General features: G+C 42.9%; 3 protein-coding genes across 3 annotated transcripts; 2 read left to right on the forward strand and 1 right to left on the reverse strand.

Annotated features, from left to right (window-relative positions):
- Positions 1 to 9,521: 9,521 nt before the first annotated feature.
- LOC132858340 (CD209 antigen-like protein 2) lies at positions 9,522 to 12,412 on the forward strand. Its single transcript, XM_060888642.1, has 4 exons — positions 9,522 to 9,603; positions 11,061 to 11,194; positions 11,290 to 11,396; positions 12,265 to 12,412. The coding sequence occupies exons 1-4, from the start codon at positions 9,522 to 9,524 to the stop codon at positions 12,410 to 12,412; spliced, it is 471 nt and encodes a 156-aa protein (XP_060744625.1).
- Positions 12,413 to 12,549: 137 nt separating this feature from the next.
- On the reverse strand, positions 12,550 to 17,340 carry LOC132841914 (uncharacterized protein K02A2.6-like). The gene has a single exon (XM_060864559.1). It carries the CDS (start codon positions 16,996 to 16,998, stop codon positions 12,949 to 12,951), a length of 4,050 nt encoding a protein of 1,349 aa, XP_060720542.1. The 5' UTR covers positions 16,999 to 17,340; the 3' UTR covers positions 12,550 to 12,948.
- A 1,003-nt stretch (positions 17,341 to 18,343) lies between these two features.
- LOC132858349 (C-type lectin domain family 4 member M-like) lies at positions 18,344 to 20,076 on the forward strand. Its single transcript, XM_060888654.1, has 4 exons — positions 18,344 to 18,575; positions 19,345 to 19,478; positions 19,624 to 19,730; positions 19,929 to 20,076. The coding sequence occupies exons 1-4, from the start codon at positions 18,344 to 18,346 to the stop codon at positions 20,074 to 20,076; spliced, it is 621 nt and encodes a 206-aa protein (XP_060744637.1).
- Positions 20,077 to 26,110: the final 6,034 nt, after the last annotated feature.

The raw sequence follows: 26,110 nt of genomic DNA on the forward strand, positions 1-26,110 counted from the left end.
CATTTAATAATACCATAAGTTTTGGCTTACTATTTAGTCATATAATATATAATATAAAACTCTTCTTGTTTTAAATTCTCACTGAGGACTAAAACCCCCTAAAGATGAGACCCTAGAACTGCCCCTGATCTTATAGCTACTGAAAATCACTGAAATTTTACTTTTTACTTTTACTTCAAATACTTAAGTACATTAAATATCAGAAAATGACTTTTGATACTTAAGTACAGTAAATATCAGATACTTTAAGACTTTTACTTGAGTAATATTCTAAAAGGTGACTTTCACTTCTACCAAAGTCTTTTTCTAGTACGATACTTGTACTTTTACTCAAGTATTGCTTTCGAGTACTTTATACAACACTGGTTAAAATAATAAACAGAATAAAACAATACAAAACTCAAAAGCTCGACACACTCTGAACATAAACTTACAAACTTTCTCTCTCAGACGGGACAATCAACAATAAATGAAATGGATTAACATTTAGAGAATATAGTAGTGATGTTAGCAGTGACACCGAAGCTCTGAGGCGTGTGTCAAAAAAAATGAACCGATTTTCATTGAAGCTTTGTATCGAAGCTTGAGTCGTTCTGGCAAAATCACGTGACCAATGACGCCCGAAGCTTCGTTATCTGATTCCAACTTTTAAAATTGTGCGCGACACGCGGCGCCCCCTTGTGTTGTATTGGAGTATTACATGGAATCTATTACTGTTTAGGAGAGCTTATTGTTGCGAGTTGTCAATGGAGCCTGTTACAAAAAGATCGCGTTCTGAAATGTGGGAACACTTTCATTTGATTTCGCCCAATAAGGTGGATATATATGGTTTTGTTGTGAAGCCTATATTTATAACTTCACTCATCATTGGGCAATTATATGATTCAGTGTAACATTTAATGTCGTATATTTTGTCATATATATATATATGTATATATATATATATATATATATATATATATATATATATATATATATATATATATATATATATATATTGGATAGTAATAAGTTAAAGAAAAATGAAAAGGAATGCAAGAAAAGCCTTTTGTGCACCGCTTAATGCCATGATCTTATTTTAAATGGTTCAGACTTTATACTTTTGAGACAAGGTCTATCCTTAATCTGTTTTTAGGTCCAGTGTTTGATTTGCTCCCAGCAGCTGGACTATAATAATAATAATAATAATAATAATAATAATAATAATAATAATAATAATACAACATCCATGTTGAAGCATGACAGTGTCAGATCCTCTGTCCAAGATGTAGCTAACAGCCAAGGTTAAAGCCTACTTTTAATTTTATTCACTTTCAGTTTCAGTTTTAATTATTAAAATAATTAAGTGGTTTAAAAGTGCTGCTGTTATTTTATTATTATCTAAATAGGAACAAAGTCTCTCTCTCTCTCTCTCTCTCTCTCTCTCTCTCTCTCTCTCTCTCTCTCTCAATTTCAATTTAAGTGTACTTTATTGGCATGACAAAAACTGCACATTTGTATTACCAAAGCATTTGCAGCTGTGCTGCATACAAATAGTACAAAAAGTAAAATTTAAACAAAGTACATTGTGCATAATTAAAAGTAAAACAGTAAATTATAGAAGTACAATAAGAACATACATTATTGTATTTAATATATTGATTCATTCATTTATTAATCTATCCTTAATTTGTCAATCCATTAATTTTTGCTTCTAAAATGAATACGTTGTTTGGTTGTGGAACTTTCTGTGATAGCACTTTCACCAGCAGAGGTCCTCATCGAGCGCTGATTTGAAAAGCTTCGAGTAATGAACCTTTTTCCGATACAATTGGGTTGAAAGCGTCACTGCTTCAAGAAAGCTTCACTTCGCCATCACTAGAATATAGCATACGAATGAGCAATGTTAAAGCACACTGCAAACAAAGCAATCACCATGGCACGAAAAGACAAAGAGGCCTCAATCAGGGATCCAGGCAGTCCTTTTATCCGGAACAGGTGGAGATGATAACCAATCGGAGCCTTCATCATATTAACTCCGGAACCGTCTTCCTGAAAACAAATGACAGGTACAAGAGAAGACACCATGAATGTCATTCATTCATTCATCTTCTACCGCTTATCCGAACTACCTTGGGTCACGGGGAGCCTGTGCCTATCTCAGGCGTCATCGGGCATCAAGGCAGGATACATCCTGGATGGAGTGCCAACCCATCGCAGGGCACACACACTCATTCACTCACGCAATCACACACTAGGGACAATTTTCCAGAGATGCCAATCAACCTACCATGCATGTGTTTTGACCAGGGGAGGAAACCGGAGTACCTGGAGGAAACCCCCGAGGCACAGGGTGAACATGCAAACTCCACACACACAAGGTGGAGGCGGGAATCGAACCTCGACCCTGGAGGTGTGAGGCGAGCGTGCTAACCACTAAGCCACCGTGCCCCCTACTGAAGGTCATAACATTCTTCATAAACACTATGTTACTAGCACTAACTACTAGTTAATTACTTACAACTAAGTAACTCCTGAGTCTGAAGCAGTCTCAAAGTCTAGTGGAGGACTAATAGATAACTAATATCTGATTTAATGTTAATTATGGCTGATTAAATGGTTTCCTCATATACTATTGTCTATGTGGTGAAATTGAAATAATAATAATAATAATAATAATAATAATAATAATAATAATAATAATAATAATAATAATAATAACACAAGAATGTATGTGTTTTGATAAGTAAATCTTCTCCACTGGTATCTGTGGGTAAACAGAAGTGTTTCAGTTTTAGTTCCAGTTTTTATATCATGTCTAATGAGACGAAGAGCTGGGAGGAGAGCAGAAAAGACTGCAAGGCCATAGGAGCAGACCTGGTGATCATAAACAGCAAAGAGGAACAGGTGAGAGAGAGAGAGAGAGAGAGAGAGAGAGAGAGAGAGAGAGAGAGAGAGAGAGAGAGAGAGAGATTAAAGCCTTTTTTATTCTTCTGTTATATTTGTTTTTTATTTTTGAAATTAAATCTGATCTGATTCTCTTGGTTTCAGGTACTGGGCTCAAGGGTAACCGAATAATCAAGATGAAGAGGACTGTGCTGTGATTCACGCTTCAAATTCATCTAAAACCTGGAATGACCAGAAATGTTCTGCTAAATTACCCTGGATCTGTGAGAAACATGTTTCTCAATGACCTGTATCATTTTGAATACTTGACTCATTTTGAATACACTTGAAAAGTGCTAAATCTATACAATATCAAAGACAATATTTAGATGATAATTGAGTTTCAGTCTCTGCTCTTGTTTCCTCTGTAATCATTCACAGATACAGAGTGCACAAATACTTTTCTTTATCTCATAGATGTATTGTATATTTCTTATGATTCTGATGATCATGATGATGGAACCAATATAAATGAGATAATTGTATTTTAATTCCATCTCAGTGTCTCGGACTCTGTTGATTTAGCAGAACTTTGAGCTCAATCACCGCTGTATTATATCTTATTGTTTCTAAATCAGGGGTCTCCAACACAACACTCTGAGTAGCTCACCTAAAGGTTCATAGAATATGTACAAAATGGATAAAAATCAAGTGAACGCCATAAAATATAGTATTGTTAGTTTTTTGAACTGTGCCTGTCCTCTGAACACGATTTTAGCTTCACATTTTCTAGAATGTTGTATTGGACTCTACTGCTAATAAACTCTGCATACGGATTCTCTGACATCTGCGTCTGGGGGTTTATTACAATATCATGCAGCACAAAGACACAGGATGAGTGTATTGTAGACATTTATTATTAGAGCAGGTGGAGTTTAGCAAAGTACTGATTATTATGGTTTAATACTATTGTGTGTTTTATACATTGGGGAAGAACCATATATGAGCCTGTTGGTCAGACGTCCACAGTCTTTTGTTCATATAGTGTATAGACAGTCATTTCCTCTGCAGTCTCTCATTATTCACACTCTCAGTTAGGAAATAAACACTCAGCTTGTCATATTAGTGAGTAACAACAATCTTTTCAGTCCTGAAGATTGCTGCAGTTGTCAGTGTGTACTTTTTATTTTGTGATATAGAGCAGGTGTTAATGCTGATCTTAGATCATTGGACCGTGTGTCATTCAGTCTCAGAGTAAAGCTGTAGTGTTTCTGATAAATAAGTTAATGTACAAATAATTTTATATCTTCTGCAGGAACATGTAACTGAATTCATATGATCATATTTAAACTGATCTAAATATATAAATCAGTCTTAAAACAGGTAAAAAGTCTAATAGCTTTGTGTAATGACGTTATGAGGAAGAAAAATACGATGAAGGTGCAGTGTATACACCATTATAAATCCACAAGGTTATTTTGATATTTAATAAAACTGCTGGACTCTAACAGGAACATCTACAGGATGTGTAAGAAGCACAGCTCAAAAGTCTTCACAGTTTGACCACAAGAAGATACTGATCTCGCCTTTGCTCTATGACAGACTTCCTTTACTGACAGCAACACATTTCATTCTTCACACAGAGGTGCAGACTGTCAGTCACGTCCATATAGACGCGTTAGTTTCATGTTTTATTGCTAGTTTTATAGTTTAAAGATGCTTCAACATTCATCTGAGCGAGTGGAGATGGTACTGGAAATCTACGAGACTGCAGACAGTGTTAGAGGTCACGTCCCTGACACAGAGAGACACCTAGAAGAACAACACACAGGTACAAATGTTAAAGTTTGCAAAAGTGTTTTATAAAGTAGAGAAGCGTTCATTTAGGATTTTATATGTTCCAGTGAGTGGAGATGATGGTGGATATCTGTGAGAATGTAGACAAGGTGAGAGGAACACAGAGAGAAATGAGTAACTTCCTCTCTTTACTCAGCTTGTTTTTTAGCCTTGCTTGTCTTTCTGTTTCATATCACCTTTGTGTTACTGTTACGCCAAACACAGAGGTGAAAGCCGAAGTGAAGGCAAACTGTTTTAATTCCACAAACAACTGGTTAGCAGAGATAAATATCCGGTGGTGCGCTAGAGAGCGCGGCCCACGAAGTCCGGAAGAGAATGCTAACGGCGTGTTGGAAGCACGCCGAACCATTGGTAATAACGGACGCTGGTTAGCGTGAGAGAGGGGATCTTATAGGGTTGGTGATGAGGTAGAAACGAGAGTCAGGTGTGTGTCATTAGTACGCCGGCGAGCCGCTCCGTGCGGGCGGGGCACGCATGGGAGAAGAGTCAGGTAGCTCCCTGACACCACCCCCCCCTCCAGGGGCGGCACCGGACGCCCTGACCCTACGACGAGGACGACCCCTAGCCCTGGGCGCCGGGCGGTGCGGGTGGGCAGTATGGAAATCTGCCAGCAGGCCCGGGTCCAGCACGTCCTGTCGTGCTACCCAAGACTGATCCTCCGCGCCGTACCCTTCCCAGTCCACCAGGTATTCGAGGCGACCCCCACGCCTCCTGGAGTCAAGGACCTCCCGCACTGCATAGACGCCCGGCTGAGCTACGACCTCCGGCTGGACGGGCTCCACGGGGCCACCTGGAGGGCGAGAAATGGGCGAGACACACGGCTTCAGCAGGGACACGTGAAAGGTTGGGTGTATGCGGTACCCCGGTGGCAGCTCCAGCCGGTAGGACACGTCACTAATCCTCCTGGCGATCCTGAACGGCCCAATGAACCGGGGGCTGAGCTTGCGGCACGGCAGTTTCATCTTCAGGTCCTTTGTAGAGAGCCACACTCGATCCCCGGGGCGGTAACCTGGAGACTCCAGACATCTCGCGTCGGCGTGCCGGCGGGCGGTGCGGAGGGCCCGACACAACTGGGTGTGCGCCGATTCCCAGACCCGGTTGCTCTCCCTGAACCAGGCGTCCACCGAAGGCACGTCGCTGGGCTGATCCGACCAGGGGAACAAGGGCGGCTGGAACAAGGGCGGCTGGCGAAGCGAGTTCTGAGCATACTCCGCCCAGGGTAAGAACCGTGCCCAATCTCCCTGATCTTGCCTGCAGTAAGTCCTCAAGTACCTGTTCAGCTCCTGTATCTTGCGTTCCGCCTGGCCGTTGGACTGAGGGTGGTAACCCGATGTCAGATTTACTGACACCCCCAGGAGCCGGAAGAAGGCACGCCAAACCCGAGAGGAGAATTGGGGCCCACGGTCCGAAACTATCTCCTCCGGGAGACCAAAGTTCCTGAATACGTGATGAAACAAGGCCTCGGTCGTCTCGAGGGCCGTGGGCAACCCCTTTAGAGGCACAAGTCGGCAGACCCTAGTATCCACCGCTACCAGGATACACGTGTTTCCCCCCGACCGTGGCAAGTCGGTCACAAAGTCGATGCCTAGGTGTGACCAGGGGCGCTGAGGGACGGGGAGCGGCACCAACTTGCCGACGGGCAGGTGGCGAGGTACCTTGGCCATGGCGCAGGTGGATCACTCCTGGACGTAGCGGGTAACCTCTTCTGCCATCCTTGGCCACCAGTAGCGAGCCTGAAGGAGCTGGACCGTCCTCCTCTCTCCTGGGTGACCCGTGCCCGGTCCCTCATGGACCGACTGGATTAGCTCCCCGCGGCAGGATGTGGGAACAAAAACCCTTCCCTCAGGGCACCCTCTGGGGCGGGCTCCCTGACGGAGGCCGCACGGATCTCGCTGTCCATGTCCCAGACAATAGGCCCCACGACGATCGAAGGAGGGAGAATGGGGTCCGGATGTCTGGGTTCCTCAGGCCCGAATATCCGGGACAGGGCGTCGGCCTTTCCGTTGAGCGCCCCAGCTCGGTAGGTGACTTGAAACTGGAACCGAGTGAAGAAGAGGGCCCAACAAGCCTGCCGGGCATTGAGTCTCCGGGCCTCCCGCAGGTACTGAAGATTCTTGTGGTCTGTGATCACAGTGAATGGGTGCTCTGCTCCCTCCAACCAGTGCCTCCACTCGTCCAGGGCGAGCTTGATAGCCAGAAGCTCCCGGTTGCCGATATCGTAGTTCTGCTCTGCGGCCGAGAGCTTGTGGGAGAAGAAAGCGCACGGGTGGAGCTGTGGTGGGGTGCCTGATTGCTGAGAGAGAGCAGCCCCCACCCCCGTCGAGGAGGCGTCCACCTCCACTACAAAGGGCTTCCGGGGGTCTGGATGACGCAACACGGGAGCGGAGCAAAAGCCACTGGCGGAGCTCCTCAAACGCCCCCTGGGCCTCCTTGGTCCACCTCAGGGTCCGCGCCTTACCCCTGAGGAGAGAAGTGAGGGGAGCGGTGATCAGGCTGTACCCCTGAATGAACCGACGGTAAAAGTTAGCGAAGCCCAAGAAGCGTTGGAGTTCCTTAATAGTCTCCAAAACGGGCCAGCTCTTCACTGCTTTAACTTTCCTGTCGTTCATCTGTATACCCCGTGCGCTGATGACGTAGCCCAGAAACTGTACCTCCTTACAGTGAAACTCGCACTTGGAGAGGTTGAGGTAGAGCTGTTGGGAACGAAGTGCCCCTAGGACCTCACGGACGTGGTTATGGTGTTCCTCTAGTTTCCTTGAATATATCAGAATGTCATCGATGTAAACCATGACGAACCTTTGTAAGAAGGGTCGGAGCACCTCGTTCATGAACCCCTGGAACACAGCTGGGGCGATAGATAGGCCGTACGGCATGACCCGGTATTCGTAGTGTCCGGAGGGCATTATGAAGGCGGTCTTCCACTCGTCCCCCTTCCTGATACGAACCAGGTTATACGCGCTCCGGAGATCCAGTTTAGAAAACACCCGTGCCTCTCGCAGGGCCTCCAGAGCTGCTGGGACCAGCGGGAGAGGGTAAGAGAGAGGGGAGATCTGGGCGTTGAGCTGTCGGTAATCGATGCAGGGACGTAGCCCCCCGTCCTTCTTTCCCACAAAGAAGAAGCTCGACGCAGCCGGGGAGGATGAGTTCGTGATAAACCCCTGCCGGAGCGCCTGCTGGATGTACTCCTCCATGGCCTGATGTTCTGGAGCAGAAAGGGGATAGACTCGGCCCTTCGGCAGCTTAGCCCCGGGAAGCAGGTCGATGCAGCAGTCCCCGCGCCGGTGAGGGGGGAGACGAGTAGCTGCCTGGGCACTGAACACGTCCTTGAAGGCCTGGTACTCCGTGGGGATCTCTGCCTGCTGGGATGTCGTGGCTTCCTCCACCCTGGTGGCGCCTACCAGGGCTTTGGGGACCCTGGATGGAAGCGGAGAGAGGCAGTGTTCCCGGCAGTGGCTACTCCATTGCAGGATATCGCAGGGGTCCCAGGAGCATGCAGGGGCGTGTTGTTTCAGCCAGGGCCTACCCAGGATCACGCTGACAGTGGACTCGTCGAGCACCATGAACCTTATCTCCTCTCTATGGAACAGCCCCACGCATAGAGTCACTATGGGCGCACAGTACTTCACCCAGCCCCGACCTAGTGGGCGTCCCTGGATGGTCTGGACGGCTAAGTCCTGGGAACCCCTCTCCCGGGGGAGCTGCAAGCTGTTGAGGCAGGCTTGGGATATGAAGTTCCCTGCCGAACCTGAGTCCACCAGCGCATCCACAGAGAGAGAGAGAGAGGGAGTTAGAAGCGTCACCGGGAGTGTGGACAGAGTAGAAATGTCCGACGGAAACTCTACCGTACTCACCGCTGCCGGAGCATGACACGTGGGGCAACAGCCGCTGGAGTAGCCCGGGCTCCCACCATACCGGTCTTTGCCCGAAGCCCGGCGGCTATTTCCCCCCCACCGGGGAAGCCTCTGAGAACCCAGCTGCATGGGTTCGGCGTCAGCTGTGGCCGCCAGTCCAGGCTGTTCCCCCGAGGTGGGCGACCTGGGGAGGCATGCGGACAGTCACTGGGAAAGTCCTAAGGATCTCCCAATGAAGTCCTCCAGGCCCGTAGCGTCATCAAACACCGCCATGGCCTGTTTAATCTCGGGAGAGAGACCCCGCCGATATACTCCCAGTAGCGCCGCCTCGTTCCAGCCACTAGATGCCGCCAAGGTGCGGAAACGCAAGCTGTACGCCGTGATGTCATCCTTCCCCTGGCGCAAGCTGAGCAGCTGGTCCGCTGTGGATAGGACCCCGGAAGCGGCACTGAAAACCTCGCGAAGGTGTGCCGCGAAATGATCGTATACCTCCATCATGGGGCTGTCAGAGTCCCACAAGGCCTGAGCCCAAGCTAGCGCTCTTCCGGACAGGAGCAAAATGAGGAACGCCACCTTGGAGCGCTCGGAAGGGAAGCGCTGAGGCTGCATCTCCATGTAGAGATTTACCTGGAGTAGGAAGCCGCGGCACGCTGACGCTTCTCCCGAAAAAGTTCCCGGGAGTGCCATGGGACTGCCGGTGACAGTGGGGGTTTCCGGACGAGCAGCGGTGGGGGGAAAGGCGGCTCGAAGCGCGGCGACCAGATCCCGAACCGGATCGGGGAGTGTGCTGGGCAGGTTCTCCATATTCCGGTAGGAAAAAATAATTTATTTATTTATTTATTTTTTTTTTGTTAGGTCCGTTATTCTGTTACGCCAAACACAGAGGTGAAAGCCGAAGTGAAGGCAAACTGTTTTAATTCCACAAACAACTGGTTAGCAGAGATAAATATGTGGTGGTGCGCTAGAGAGCACGGCCCACGAAGTCCGGAAGAGAATGCTAACGGCATGTTGGAAGCACGCCGAACCATTGGTAATAACGGACGCTGGTTAGCGTGAGAGAGGGGATCTTATAGGGTTGGTGATGAGGTAGAAACGAGAGTCAGGTGTGTGTCATTAGTACGCCGGCGAGCCGCTCCGTGCGGGCGGGGCACGCATGGGAGAAGAGTCAGGTAGCTCCCTGACAGTTACGTTATCTGCATGTGTTTTAACGCAAGACATAAACATTTAAATCTGATTTCTGCACTTTATAAACAGATTATACTGTCGATAACACCTAAACCATTGAGACAACTGTGAAACCAATTTATCTTATAGCTGTAAACTGTAATCAAAGGCCTCAGCAGACAGGAGCATTTCCTTATTTTTGTACCATTATAAAATCATTATATTATTACACATACATGTTTTAGTAAGCCAGTCAGCTTATTCAAAACCAGCCCAAAGCTCCACCCATCACTGCATACATTAATGGAAAGGAAGGAGTTTCATACTGACGGCTGGATAGAGTTACTAGGATGTTCTCCAGCTCAGTGTTTATGTTAAACTGTAAATGTTAGATAAGTTTGAGATACTAAAACCTGGGTCTTTGGTGTTCATGTACCTGTAGGAGGAGACACTGCATGGAGCAGGTGTTGCAGACTGACTGCAGTGTGGTTGGTGCTGCTTCTGTTTGTTTCCTTGCTGACTGCTGTCACAGTTCTGTGGATCAAATTCAGCATTCTGACTAAAGACAGAGACCAGTTACAGTCCAGTTACAATAACCTGACTAAAGACTGAGACCAGTTACAGTCCAGTTACAATAACCTGACTAAAGACAGAGACCAGTTACAGACCAGTTACAATAAACTGAGTAAAGACAGAGACCAGTTACGGGAAGAGAGAGACAGATACCTGAGAACATTTTGTAGTTCATGTAAGTAGCTGAATTTTATTTAACATTTTTTGCTCAACAGTTAAATGCCCTCAGTGGAAATCTACATACCATCTTGAATCTGTAGAATAATGATTTAAACTCACATCCTCTCACATGTTCCTCCAAGATCTTAGAAAGAAGTGAATCTCTGTAATATTGCTAAACTTTACAATACTGTCCCTGAACTTGAAGTTAAATGTGCATGAAGTAAGAAAAAATAAATGAATAATTCTTCATTAACACTAAGTTACTAGCAGTAACTACTAGATAATTACTTACAACTAGGTAACTCCTGAGTCTGAAGAGGTCTCACAGTCTACTGGAGGAACAATAGATAACTAATATCTGTTTTAATGTTAATTACGGCTGATTAAATGTTTTCTTCATATATTATTGTCTATGTGGAGAAATTGAAATCATGACTATACAACAACAACAACAACAACAACAACAACAACAATAATAATAATAATAATAATAATAATAATAATAATAATAATAATAATAATAATAATAATAACAACACAAGAATGTATGTGTTTTGATCTGTAAATCTTCTCCTCTGGTATCTGTAGGTAAACAGAAGTGTTTCAGTTTTAGTTCCAGTTTTTATGTTATATCTAATGAGAAGAAGAGCTGGGAGGAGAGCAGAAAAGACTGCAAGGCCAAAGGAGCAGACCTGGTGATCATAAACAGTAAAGAGGAACAGGTGAGAGAGAGAGAGAGAGAGAGAGAGAGAGAGAGAGAGAGAGAGAGAGAGAGAGAGAGAGATTTTTATTCTGCTGTTATTTTTGTCATTTAAAGGAGTTCATCGTTAAACATCTGGACACACGTGAGACTTGGATTGGTCTGAGTGACACAGTAAAAGAGGGAGAGTGGAAATGGGTGGACGATACACCACTGAACACTGGGTAAGAAAATATTTCCCTGTTTTTATCATGTAATACAAATGAAATCATCTTAATAATGTTCTCCTGCTTGAACAAAGATTATTCCTTATTATACTTGTATTTTTTATTGTTCCAATGTGCATTTCAGTAAACAGAGGCAGAGAGGATTCAGTTAAATGTGTGAACTGAAGGAGATTGAATCAGATCTGATTCTACGGTGGCCGAGAAGTGCAAAACACATTAACAAATCCGAAAACAAATTAACAAATCCGAAAACAAATTAACAAATCCAAAAACACATTAACAAGTCAGACAACCCGGAAGAGGTTGGTATAGTTTGTGAATGGAAACTTACCATCATCGGACGAGACACCTTTCATTCACCTGTATATCTTCAATGACAGGTGTCTTGTCCAATGATCGGTAAGTTTCCATTCACAAACTATACCTACCTCTTCCGGGTTGTCTGAATCGGTGCACGAAATACATTAACAAATCCAAAAACACAACTACATTTCAGACAACCCGGAAGAGGTTGGTATAGTTTGTGATTGGACAAGACACCTGTCACTCAAGGTATACATGAAGTTCAACAGTCTGCCGCAGGGAAAAGTTTGGATGGATGGATGAATGGAATGGATTACTGTGGATTAATTTTATTTTCTTATATTTAAACGGAGAACTTTACACATTACACATAAGATTCCATACCTGTATATCTTGAGTGACAGGTGTCTTGTCCAATGATCGGTATTTCCATTCAAAAACGATACACTACCGTTTCCGGGTTGTCTGACTTGTCGTTGTGTTTTCAGATTTGTTAATTTGTTTTTGGATTTGTTAATTTGTTTTGCACTTCTCTGCCACCGTATAATTCTCTTAGTTTCAGGTCCTGGGCTCAAGGGGAACCGAATAATTCAGGTGACGAGGACTGTGCTGTGATTTACACTTATGCTTCACATTTGACTGCAACCTGGAATGACCAGAAATGTTCTGCTAAGTTTCCCTGGATCTGTGAGAAACATGTTTCTCAATGACGTGTATCATTTTAAATGAAAAGTGCTAAATCTATACAATATCAAAGACAATATTTAGATGCTAATTGAGTTTCAGTCTCTGCTCTTGTTTCCTCTGTAATCATTCACAGATACAGAGTGTAGTATATCAGGTGGAAGACAATAAACAGGCTGAGCAGAACAACTTAACACGTCTTTACTTCTTACTTCCGGGGACAGACTCTGTTATTACAGGTGCCGCAAAGGCTCAATTATCATTTGCCAACAACGTAACATAACAACTGCCTTTACCATAATGACCCAGAAGGTGGCAGCCTTAACCTGTCAATACACAAATCTATTACATTCCTCCCCTTTTAGTTTTAAACAAGAGCAATTTTAAGTTCAGAAAGAACAAGCAACAATAACTTTGCATATAAATCTCACAGTCAAAATAAATCCACTGCCTTAATTAAATCTAAATTTACGGCAAAACTTCCTATTTTCAACAAAAAAAATGTCTCTTGGCAGCTTACATCCACTGTGCAGATTCACATTTACCAAGAAATTCCTGCCGGTCATAGATTCAGTTTTTTAGGTGGTATGCGGACCCGCTCTGGGTACCTCCGTTTCTCAGGTGACTTTTTGTTTGCTGTGGGGGATGGCGCTTCGACCACCCGTTCGGTTGGTTTAGAGAGAACAGTAGGTGATATTAGCGTCACCGGTGCACTGGGCAAAACAGCTGGACAAGCACAGTCCATAGTTACCTGCGGCTCATTTTCCACCACTGGTGAGGGCAAGCTTTGTGGAAGTGTACCCACATTTCCTCGTCCGGGCAACATGTGGTCGACATGCACTGTGCGTTGCCTCTGACCCTCTTGTACCAAATATGTGACAGCTCCCAGTCTTTTTAGTACTTTTGCCCGATTCCATTTGTCCCCTCCTCCCCTGAAATCCCGGACGCGGACCGCTTCCCCTTCCTGAAAGAAACGAAGAGATGAGCCACCACAGTCATGATGACGTTTCTGAGTGGCTTGTTTCTCTTCCATCCGTCTGGCAAGCGTGGGCCTAAGCAAACTGAAGCGGGTTCGTATCTGGCGTTTCAGAAATAACTCAGCCGGTGTACGTCCCGTCACGGTGTGGGGTGTACTGCGGTACATGAGCAGGAAATTTGCCAGTCTATGACTGAGTGGCAAAAGAGCCTTTTTCTCCGCCTCCAACACATCCTTTGTAAGTGCACGTTTCAAAATCTGCACCGACCTCTCTGCAGCTCCATTCGATGCAGGATGATATGCAGGAACAGCAGTGTGTTTGATACCGTTTCTCTCCAGGAACTGTGTAAACTCCCTCGACACCAGCTGTGGACCATTATCAGATACCAGCTCCTCTGGCAGTCCATACGCAGAGAATAGGCTTCGCAGCACTTCAATGGTTTTGTGAGAGGTGGTAGAGGACACAGGAAACACTTCTAACCACTTTGAATGACTATCAATGACCACCAAAAAATACTGCTTGTCCTTTTCAGCAAAATCAATATGAATTCTCTGCCACACTCTTTCCGGCCATCTCCAGTGGTGCAGTGGTGCGACTGCTGGCATTTTCTGAACAGCTTGACATATAGAGCAACCTTTCACGAGCTCCTCAATATCCCCATCACAGCCAGGCCACCACATGGAACTGCGAGCGAGAGCTTTCATGCGGCAGATACCTGGGTGCACCTGATGAAGGTCATCCAGTAAGCGCTGCCGATAGCCTGGGGGTATGATGACTCGCTGGCCCCAAAGAACGCAACCTTGTTCCACTGACAACTCCTGCCTACGTATGAAATAAGGCCGTAGTGCTTCCTCCTGAACATAACTTGGCCATCCATTCATTGTGTAGCTCCACACTTTGTTCAGTGTAGGATCTTTTAAAGTAGCACTCTCAATGTCTTTTGCACTCACTGGTAGTTCCTCCACGTGTGAGAAGTAGAAAATACCTCCCTCTTCTCCTGTGTTGTCTAATGAGGCACTGGGTAGGCGAGACAAAGCATCAGCGTTAGCATGATCAGCTGATCTTCTGTACTCAATATCATAACTGTATGCCATAAGGATGAGAGCCCAGCGTTGCATCCTTAATGCCGCTAAAGTTGGAACCGCTGACTTTGGTCCCAGTATAGTTAACAGTGGTTTGTGATCTGTAATGAGTGTGAATTTCCTCCCATATAGATATTTGTGGAATTTCTTTACTCCAAAAATGATGGCAAGGGCCTCCTTTTCAATTTGGGCATATTTCCCTTCAGCCTCCGTTAATGTCCTTGATGCAAAAGCCACAGGCCGTTCCTCTCCATTCTTCATGACATGAGAAATCACCGCCCCTACTCCATAGGGTGACGCATCACACGCAATCCGGAGTGGCAAACGTGTGTCGTAATGCACCAACACATTATTTTTCTGTAATAGCTGCTTTGCATCTTCAAATGCCTTAGCACACTCAAAGGTCCAAACCCACTTTGCCTCTTTTCTCAGCAGGCTGTGTAGAGGGCGGAGGATGGTGGAGGAGTTTGGCAGGAAACGGCTGTAATAGTTAAGAAGACCTAAGAAAGACTTCAGCTCAGTGACATTTTTTGGCTCCGGCGCTTTGTTTATGGCTGCTACCTTTTCATTAGTGGGGTGCAGACCATCCTGGTCGATGCGATGTCCCAGATACTCCACACTGCTCTGAAAAAACTTACATTTAGACATTTTCACCCGGACACCGTGTTTTTCCAGACGTGTGAGCACTTCATCCAGTCTTTTTAAATGCATTTCCTCAGATGACGCAGTGATGAGAATATCATCCAAAAAACATGTCACATGATCCAGTCCTAGTAAAATCTGGTCCATAACAGACTGAAAAATCGCAGGTGCGCTGGAAACCCCATAGCTGAGGCGATGAAATCTGTACAAGCCCTTATGGGTGTTAACGGTCAGATATTTCTCTGACTCTTCGTCTAACATCAACTGCTGGTAGGCATGAGAGAGGTCAAGCTTGCTGAACAATGTTCCTCCTGCTAAAGTAGCAAACAAATCTTCGGCGTTAGGTAGTGGGTATGTCTGCTCTTCCATACACCGATTAATACTGACCTTGTAGTCGCCACAAACCCTAATTGTTTTATCTGCCTTTGGTACAGTGACAATCGGAGAGGCCCACTCACTTTTCTCAGTCTTTGAAATCACTTTCATTTTCTCCAACCTGTCCAGCTCCCTTTCTACTGCTTCCTTTAATGCGTAAGGAACCGGGCGAGCTTTGCAAAAGATTGGTGTGGTGCCTGGTTTTATACGGATTTTGGCTTTAAAGCCCTCTATGCAACCCTGGTTCTCAGAGAACACTGCCTGGTGGCGCTGTAACACCTCGTTCACGCCTAGAGTCCCATCTGCCTGTGTAAACACCCTGTGTACAGTGAAAATCTGTTCCCAGTTCAGGTGTAGTTCCTTTAGCCAGTTCCTACCAATCAGAGCTGGTCTACTTCCTTTTACAATGACCAGAGGAAGGGTAACTTGCTGTGTTTCATACCGCACTGGAATCGTAATGTATCCTCGAACAGCAATACTTTGGCCTGAATATGATTTTAGCCTTAACTCGGGGGCTGGTTTTAAACTGAAATGGTTGAGATTCGTCTGGTAGAAATCCTCAGATACCACTGACACAGCTGACCCTGTATCCAGTAGCATTGTTGTTCTCTTATCATCCAGTGCAACATCCACTGTGTACCCCTTTTTATACCTTGAGGTGGCGTATACTGCATACAATCCAAAAAGTTCAGCCTCTTCATCCACTCTGGATGTATTTACTTCAGCTTCCACATACTGAGTTTGCGAAATGGCCTTTCCCTTTCTACATGCACGGGCTATGTGTCCAATTTTGGAGCAGGTATGACACTTTTCATTTTTAAATCTGCAGTCACGTGCTGAGTGTTTTCCCCCACATCGGTAGCATGTCTGTTGTGGTCCCAAGTAATTTTTTACTCCTTTCTGTCCCTTGCTTTGCATTTTATCATCATTTTGTCGTCTAAACTGACCTTTCCTCCCCTTCTCAGAAAAGCTTGCACTTGACAGGGCATTTACCTGCTGAGGCTCGCTGTGTCCAGAAAATTCCATCGATTTCTTTGACGCCAGTTCCATTGACACTGCAATCTCACAAGCCTTCGAGAAGGTCAGATCCTTCTCAGACAACAACCTGCGTTGCACGGCATCCGAGCGTAATCCACTCACAAAACGATCTCTCAGCGCATCATCCAGGTACTGTCCGAAAACACAGGTAGCAGCTAACTGCCTCAAAGCCACCACATAATCAGAGACAGTTTCACTCTCTTTCTGGTTACGCCTCTGAAACCGAAACCGTTCCGCGATTACAATCGGTGCCGGCTTGTAATGCGTGCTCAGTGCTCTCACCAGATCAGCATACGCCATAGCACTCGGTACTGTCGGTGACACCAGATTCTTCAGCAGCTTATAAGCATCAGCCCCAATCACCGAGAGAAACACGCAGACTTTCTTTTCATCCTCGATGTCATTCGCCAACATCCACTGCTCCAGACGTTCCAGATACGACTCAAAATCCTCCTTCGCGTCATTGTATTCATCCACACGACCGACTAGCACAGCCATGCTGATTTCAATGTTAACTGCTAATCCAACACGTGCCTGGTTCCTCGGAAAAAAAAAACTTTTTTTTTTTTTTACCACGACCTGTGTACGTGACTCTTACAAACCATTGACGCAGCGGTATTCATTAAATATCCTCGTCGCCATTTGTAGTATATCAGGTGGAAGACAATAAACAGGCTGAGCAGAACAACTTAACACGTCTTTACTTCTTACTTCCGGGGACAGACTCTGTTATTACAGGTGCCGCAAAGGCTCAATTATCATTTGCCAACAACGTAACATAACAACTGCCTTTACCATAATGACCCAGAAGGTGGCAGCCTTAACCTGTCAATACACAAATCTATTACACAGAGTGCACAAATACTTTTCTTTATCTCATAGATGTATTGTATATTTCTTATGATTCTGATGATCATGATGATGGAAGCAATTTAAATGAGATAATTATGTTGGCTTTGTAGAAGCCAACATTTTGTTTTCCTATTTCAGCTTAGACAAAAATTTATAAAATTTAATGCGGCCTAGCGCTTTCGAGCCGCATGCACCAAATTCGGATATGTTGTAGAACCTGGTCTGAAGTTTGTTGCTATTACTTTTCTAAGCGATCCGAGTACCGGTACTTCCGGTACCGGGTCTCAAAGTGGCCTTTTTTCCCATAGATTCCCATTATAAAATTTGGAGGTTTATAACTCAGCAAGCTTTCGAACTATCTACACCAAACTCGGCCAGCTCCTTTAGGGTGATACTCTGAACAAAGTTTTAAATTGGTGTACCGACTGGCCTTTGGGTTGTGCCGCAGCCCCGCCCCCAAAATATGCAAAATCAAAAAACTTTTTACAACATGGACATGTGACATATCAAAACACTCAGAACAATGAGGGGAACTTCCTCAGGAGTATTTGGATGATGTCACATGCTGGTCTCCACTTCCCTCCAAATGTTTTGACACCCTATCTGTCTGCCCACTTGCCTCCAAAAGTAACACTGACCCTTATGTCCACTTGCCTCCAAAAAACACTGGCCTTTGCGAATACTTACCTCGTCAAAGCCAACATCAAAGTTTGTCGCGACGAACTTTACAAATCTAGTTGTATTTTAGGTCCATCTCGGTGTCTCGGACTCTGTTGATTTAGCAGAACCTTGAGCTCAATCACCGCTGTATTATATCTTATTGTTTCTAAATTAGGGGTCTCCAACACAACACTCTGAGTAGCTCACCTAAAGGTTCATAGAATGTGTACAAAATGGATAAAAATCAAGTGAATGCCATAAAATAAAGTATTGTTAGTTTTTTGAACTGTGCCTGTCCTCTGAACACGATTTTAGCTTCACATTTTCTAGAATGTTGTATTGGACTCTACTGCTAATAAACTACAAATTCAGCATTCTGACTAAAGACAGAGACCAGTTACAGTCCAGTTACAATAACCTGAATAAAGACAGAGACCAGTTACAGTCCAGTTACAATAACCTGACTAAAGACAGAGACCAGTTACAGACCAGTTACAATAACCTGACTAAAGACAGAGACCAGTTACGGGAAGATAGAGACAGATACCTGAGAACATTTTGTAGTTCAAGTAAGTAGCTGAATTTTGTTTTACATTTTTTGTTCAACAGTTAAATGTCCTCAGTGGAAATCTACATACCATCTTGAATCTGTAGAATAATGATTTAAACTCACATCCTCTCACATGTTCCTCCAAGATCTTAGAATGAAACAAATCTCTATAATATTGCTAATACTTTACAATACTGTCCCTGAACTTGTAGGTTACTTTGAAATAAGTAATAATAATAGATAAATACTAATAGATAACTGATATCTGTTATAATGTTATTTACAGCTGATTAAATGTTTTCCTGGGGGGCACGGTGGCTTAGTGGTTAGCATGTTCGCCTCACACCTCCAGGGTCGGGGTTCAATTCCCGCCTCCGCCTTGTGTGTGTGGAATTTGCATGTTCTCCCCGTGCCTCGGGGGTTATCTCTGGGTATTCCGGTTTCCTCCCCCGGTCCAAAGACATGCATGGTAGGTTGATTGGCATCTCTGGAAGATTGTCCGTGGTGCGTGAGTGAATGAGAGTGTGTGTGTGCCCTGCGATGGGTTGGCACCCCGTCCAGGGTGTATCCTGCCTTGATGCCCGATGACGCCTGAGATAGGCACAGGCTCCCCGTGACTCGAGGTACTTCAGATAAGCGGTAGAAAATGAATGAATGAATGAATAAATGTTTTCCTCATATTCTATTGTCTACGTGGACAAAACGAAATCATGACTTGATAATAAACATGATAATAAAATAATGTATTTTGATCTGTAAATCTTCTCCACTGGTATCTGTAGGTAAACAGAAGTGTTTCAGTTTTAGTTCCAGTTTTTATATCATGTCTAATGAGATGAAGAGCTGGAAGGAGAGCAGAAAAGACTGCAAGGCCAAAGGAGCAGACCTGGTGATCATAAACAGCAAAGAGGAACAGGTGAGAGAGAGAGAGAGAGAGAGAGAGAGAGAGAGAGAGAGAGAGAGAGAGAGAGAGAAAAAGAGAGAGAGAGTGAGAGAGAGAGAGACACAGAGAGAGAGAGAGTAAAGCTTTTTTATTCTGATGTTTTTTATGTCATTTAAAGGAGTTCATCATTAAACAGCTGGACAACCTTGAGACTTGGATTGGTCTGAGTGACACAGTAAAAGAGGGAGAGTGGAAATGGGTGGACGATACACCACTGAACACTGGGTAAGAAAATATTTCCCTGTTTTTATCATGTAATATAAATGAAATCATATTAATAATGTTCTCCTGCTTGAACAAAGATTATTCCTTATTATACTTGTATTTTTTATTGTTCCAATGTGCATTTCAGTAAGCAGAGGCTGAGAGGATTCAGTTAAATGTGTGAACTGAAGGAGATTGAATCAGATCTGATTCTCTTAGTTTCAGGTCCTGGGCTGGAGGGAAACCGAATAATGCAGGTGAAGAGGACTGTGCTGTGATTTCCGGTTCAAGTTCAACTGGCACTTGGAATGACCAGAAATGTTCTGCTAAGTTTCCCTGGATCTGTGAGAAACATGTTTCTCAATGACGTGTATCATTTTAAATGAAAAGTGCTAAATCTATACAATATCAAAGACAATATTTAGATGATAATTGAGTTTCAGTCTCTGCTCTTGTTTCCTCTGTAATCATTCACAGATACAGAGTGCACAAATACTTTTCTTTATCTCATAGATGTATTGTATATTTCTTATGATTCTGATGATCATGATGATGGAAGCAATATAAATGAGATAATTGTATTTTAATTCCATCTCAGTGTCTCAGACTCTGTTGATTTAAGTTTGAGCTCAATCACCTCTGTATTATATCTTATTGTTTCTAAAGCAGGGGTCTCCAACACAACAGAGTCATAGGAAGCCTAGTGGGAGCGCTCTCCTGAATACTGACCCACCCACTTCTTGGTTTTTACATTCATAAGCATGCTTACTCAACGATTCAATGCAAATCGTTTGCTATTGTTTTGTTAGTTTTTTGAACTGTGCCTGTCCTCTGACCATAATTTTAGCTTCAGAATTTGCTTCTAAGAGTTTCTAATCACATTTCTACTGCTAATAAACATATGGATTTTCTGACATCTGCTTCTGGGGGTTCATTATAATATCATGCAGCACAAAGACACAGGACGAGTGTATTGTAGATATTTCTCATTAGAACAGGTGGAGTTTAGTAAATGTGGCAAGAGCGCAATTTCAGCAAGTCTAATTGGAACAGTACAATATGATAAATGTCATTATTGACCATTATTGACAATGGTATTTTGCCCCAGGAAATAGTTTATTCTTTTGAGTTGTACATTAATCCAAAATAGGATTTATCCAAAATAGACAAGACAAATTTGTTCCCACTGGTCATGCAGGGACAGGATTAACAAAAATAAACCTAAATAAATCTTTATTTATACATAAAAATTTTCCACAATATTAAAAGCACAACATGATAACAAAAAACATAATCTGTTCGCATACATACAAATAAACACAGAGGCCTGTGGGCTAAAGCCCAACTCAATGCTATGACACTAATCCCCAATACAGGGGACAGGCTGGAACTTACCACGATGACTAAAGGCTGCTCTAAAAGGAGGGAGGGAAAAGTGTTAAACAGCACACCACCAGTGAACACACCAAATACACACGGGAAAATGCCATAGGTTCCGCAACAGCATGAAGATAGGAGAGAGGAACTCCACCACCGAAGAGTCAGCCAGCCACTCGCTTAGCCCCAGAATCTATCCCACCCAAGGGGGGGGTCGAGATACGAAATACGAAATTTACATAAACTTATGGGCTTAACTTAAGGCTTACACTATGAAGTGAAGTCAAAACGAGAGAAAAGTGAAGAAAATAATCCATGAGAACTTAGGTGGAAGATCCACGCATACACACACATCTCTTGAGAGTCAGGAACAAATTTTGTGCAATGTTAAAAGACAGGAAATCCATAAAAGGGAAAAGAAAAAGAGAGGGTAGGGTAAATACTAAAAATGATAGGAAACTGGGAGGAGCTATGCAAAACAGGTAGGAGGGTATTTAAATCTTCAAACCAGAAATAATAAGAAATTGGCTAAACTATGTGAATTAAGTAACGGGGCATAAATAGCGATAGCCTGACTGAGATTTTGTGTACTCGACTGCAGCATTGCTCGATGTTGGATTGTTTGGCTGACTTTGATGCTGAGGAAATATTTCGGAGAAGTTTACTTTGAAGATCTCTGTTTTGGCTGCATTAAAGTTGGGACTTTCCTGATCTCATTCAAGCTGGAGAAGTCTGTTTTATTCATCTAATTTTGACTCTGTTTAGCAAGAAAATGTTTTATTGGTAATTGGCAGATCTTAGAAACCACCTAGTTGATGTGTCACCTCAGAGGAGGACTCTGAGTTCTGACAAAATCCACGGATTATCTTGACTCTGTGGAATAATGATTTAAATTCACATCCTCTCAAGTGTTCCCCAAATTTCTTAGAATGAGGCGAATCTCTGTAATATTGCTAAACTTTATAGTACTGTCCCATAACTTGTAAGTCACTAAGAAAGAATTAAGAAAGAATGAATGAATAATACTTCATTAACACTAAGTTACTAGCAGTAACTACTAGTTAACTACTTACAACTAGGTAACTCCTGAGTCTGAAGAGGTCTCACAGTCTACTGGAGGAACAATAGATAACTAATATCTGTTTTAATGTTAATTACGGCTGATTAAATGTTTTCCTCATATACTATTGTCTACGGGGACAAATAGAAATCATGATTATACAATAACAATAATAATAAAAAGTATGCATTTTGATCTGTACATTTTCTCCATTGGTATCTGTAGGTTAACAGAAGTGTTTTAGTTTAGTAGTTTAATTTTCAAAGTAACGTTCATCACAGATGGCCACAGTTCATCTTTGAATAGATAACATTTCCATTAAAAAGAAAAAAAAAAGAATAAAAACAAACAAACAAAGAACATTAAGACAGCGTACAATGTACAAATTGCAATTGGTCATCAGTAAGCAAACAAAGTGCTCTTTGATAACACCAAATTTTCTTTAAAGTTGCTAGGTTTTTCATTTTCTTATAAAAGAGAAAATCGACCACAATTTTGAACTTTAGTAGTGCTGTGGTTACCATAACAAAATTGTGGCTTCCTTTTTGTTCAACCTTGTTTTTCCTGCTAATGCAAATACCCATTTTTGCTTGTCCTAGGGTGATGTTTAAAAGCTTACATTTGGCTTGCCAATTGCATGTATATTTTACACCAAGGATAAGGTTTGCAGTGAAAAGGATGTGTCAAAACAACCAAAAATCTTTTGTACAAAAGTAAAAAGAGGCTGTAGTCTGGAACATTGCATAAAAGTGTGAAAGACAGTTTTATCTCAAGGCAAAAAAAAGAAAGATACTCATGACTGGTCTCTGGACACAAAATAGAGACAAAGGAATTGATGGAGACAATTCTATGTAAAATTATCCATTGTAAATCTTTACTTCTTTTATGTATTGGTGGCTTTCCACTCTGGTTGCTCCTCCTAAGTGAGGCAGAGGACCAGAAACAACATAACAACATTCTAAACTCTAAAAAGTGACCAGTGATTTCCTCAAGGTCTGGAGACAATACGAGTTCAGGAAAACGATTCTTATTGTCCAGCATATCCTTCTCCTCATCTGAATGAACAGAATTCCACCTTTACAGTAGTCGTGGTTATGGTTAAATACTATTGTGTGTTTTGTATGTAACCCCTTTTTCACAGGTGGGAGTCACCTGAAACCTAGACCACCACGGCCCATAGCTAATACCACCTGACTAGCTAGTTACTAAGGGATAACATATAATATGTATAGCAGTGGTGCAACAGGATCCTGGATTCTCAGCAGTGGGATGGTGAACTGGCTGATCTCCTTTTACCTTAGCGTAACAACACAAAAAAACGAAATAGCATTTAAGGTGACTAACAAGAAAAAAATTAATCATATTAATTATGTTCTGCAATAGTTAGGCTGCAGTTTCAACAACAAATTCTCAGAAATATAACCCCCGAGCAGCGAACATAACATTCGTAAGGCTTACAAATCAAGGTAAAAAAAAAAACAACAGTGATGTTTATGTCAATAAAACAACAACCTCAACAGTACTCAAAGCGATTGTTGGGGCCCGTTGGTGCACTTTATCCAACTCACTTAGCTGAAGAGTTCGGGCAGTAACAATGATGACGTAACTTCCTCTCACTACTTATGATCCCCAAAACGTCTGCCCACAACATACATATACGTGTATATATATATGTGTATATATATATATATATATATATATATATATATATATATATATATATATATATATATATATATATACATATATATATATTTTTTTTTTTTCTGACCCTCCCCCCTGCACTCAGTGGCAGATGAGTGCTTCCAAAATGACTCATGAAAACAAATAAACTTGATTGGAACACAAAGTACACAAAAGCCCCACATCATATCAGATGCTCTAAAACGTTAAGCATCCAGGTACATTGACTTAAAAGCAGTAAATAACACATAGGGTAATAAAACTGACAAAGTTTAATACAGTGTTTTCATACCATACCGGCTCTTACATGTACTTTCGGGAAGAACCATATGTAAACCTGATGGTCAGACGTCATTTCCTCTGCAGTCTCTCATTATCTCCTACTGTCATGGATTTTCCTGGTTCTCCCCTGTTAAAGTAAGTGCACTCTTATCATTTGTATTACGGTTATGCGTGATGACGTCTTTCTGCCACGTCACCACGTCGTTACGCTGTAAAAAGGCCCGGATATGTTATTCTGCCATGTGAGCAAATAAAACAGTGAATGCTGATGTGTTAAATGTGGATTGTGCAACATTTGTTTCTTTCACGCGAGTAATTAATAAAACTGCGTACACCCCAGTTCAACAGGTTATGGGCCCAGGAGAGGAAACAAGCGAACGTCTTGAGTAAGTCTGTTACGCGACGTATTACGCGTTATTAAGCTTAACGAAGAAAGAACATTAATCAAAGTCGGAGAGTTTACAAAATGGCAATTAGGACGACGGGAGGTCTGGCACCACAGCTTTTGTTTGAAGGATGTGAAGATAAATATGACCTTTGGGAAACAAGATTCCTAGGCTATTTACTTACTCTAAAGTTAAAACAGACTATTTTGCATGAGCCCATTGGTGCTAATGCAGAAGGGCTAACCGAAGACAGACGAAAAAATGCTGACTGCTATGCTGAGTTGATAAGACTGATAGATGACAAAAGCCTATCACTGATAAGACATGAAGCTGCTGATGATGGCCGGAAAGCTCTGAAAATACTGAAAGAGCATTATTCAGGAAAAAGTAAGCCACGCATAATAAATATGTACACATCGTTAACCCAGCTACACATGATGGACAACGAGAGTGTTACCGACTACATAATAAGAGCAGAGAACATCATTACAGCCCTGAGAGATACAGGAGAAACCATGAGTGATGGACTAACCATAGCTATGATTCTTCGCGGATTACCAGACTCTTTTAAGCCCCTAGCCATACACATAACACAAAATGAGGACAACGTTACGTTTATTGACTTTAAAAGAAGACTACGGATTTACGAAGAGGCGGAGAAAATGAAAAGGACAGAATCTACAGACAACGTGATGAAAGCACACACGAGACAAGGACAAGGCCCTTTTAAGTCACACATTAAAGACAGGAAAGATGAAGATATCAATGTGACATGTTATAAATGCGGAATAAAAGGACACAAAGCAAGAAAATGCTACAAAAGAGTATGGTGCAATCATTGTAAAAACAGTACACATGCAGAATTCCTGTGCAAGAAAAAGGGAGACAAAGATGGTGCTAGAAAGGTTGCAGATGAACAAGACAGTGACCAAGACCATGTCTTCAAAATTGAACACTCAGAATATGGAAGACCAACAGATAATGTAAAGAAGAAAGGCATAATGGTAGATACTGGAGCGACATCTCATATTGTAAACGACATCAAAAAGTTCAAAAGTTTTGACAGCTCTTTTCAATCTGAGACTCATTCAGTGGAACTAGCCGACGGGACAAAATGCAGTGGTATAGCACAACAAAGAGGAACAGCATTGATTTATTTCCTTGACAGTGCTGGACGACACCACAGAGCACAACTAAGGGATGCACTATACATGCCTTCGTACCCAAATGACATCTTCTCAGTAGCAAGAGCAATAAATGGAGGAGCAGCAATCACCTTCAAAAGGGGGAACAGTCACATGGTTACCAGAGATGGCAACAGGTTTGACATTCATGAAAGTGGAAACTTATACTATTTGCCAACTATAGAAAAGACTGGTGACCAATGCAAAGTGTGTCATGATTTACAAACCTGGCATGAGATTTTGGGACATTGTAACTACGATGACATACAAAAGTTACAAGGTGTGGTTAAAGGCATGGATATAAAAGGAAATATAAACAGACCAAATCAGTTATGTGAAGTGTGTACACAAGGAAAATTTACTCAGACAAGAAACAGGGAGCCAGACAGAAAGGCAAAGAAACCCTTAGAATTGGTCCACACTGATTTG

The sequence above is a fragment of the Tachysurus vachellii genome, chromosome 2 (genome assembly GCF_030014155.1).
Source record: "Tachysurus vachellii isolate PV-2020 chromosome 2, HZAU_Pvac_v1, whole genome shotgun sequence".
Classification (NCBI taxonomy): Eukaryota; Metazoa; Chordata; class Actinopteri; order Siluriformes; family Bagridae; genus Tachysurus; species Tachysurus vachellii.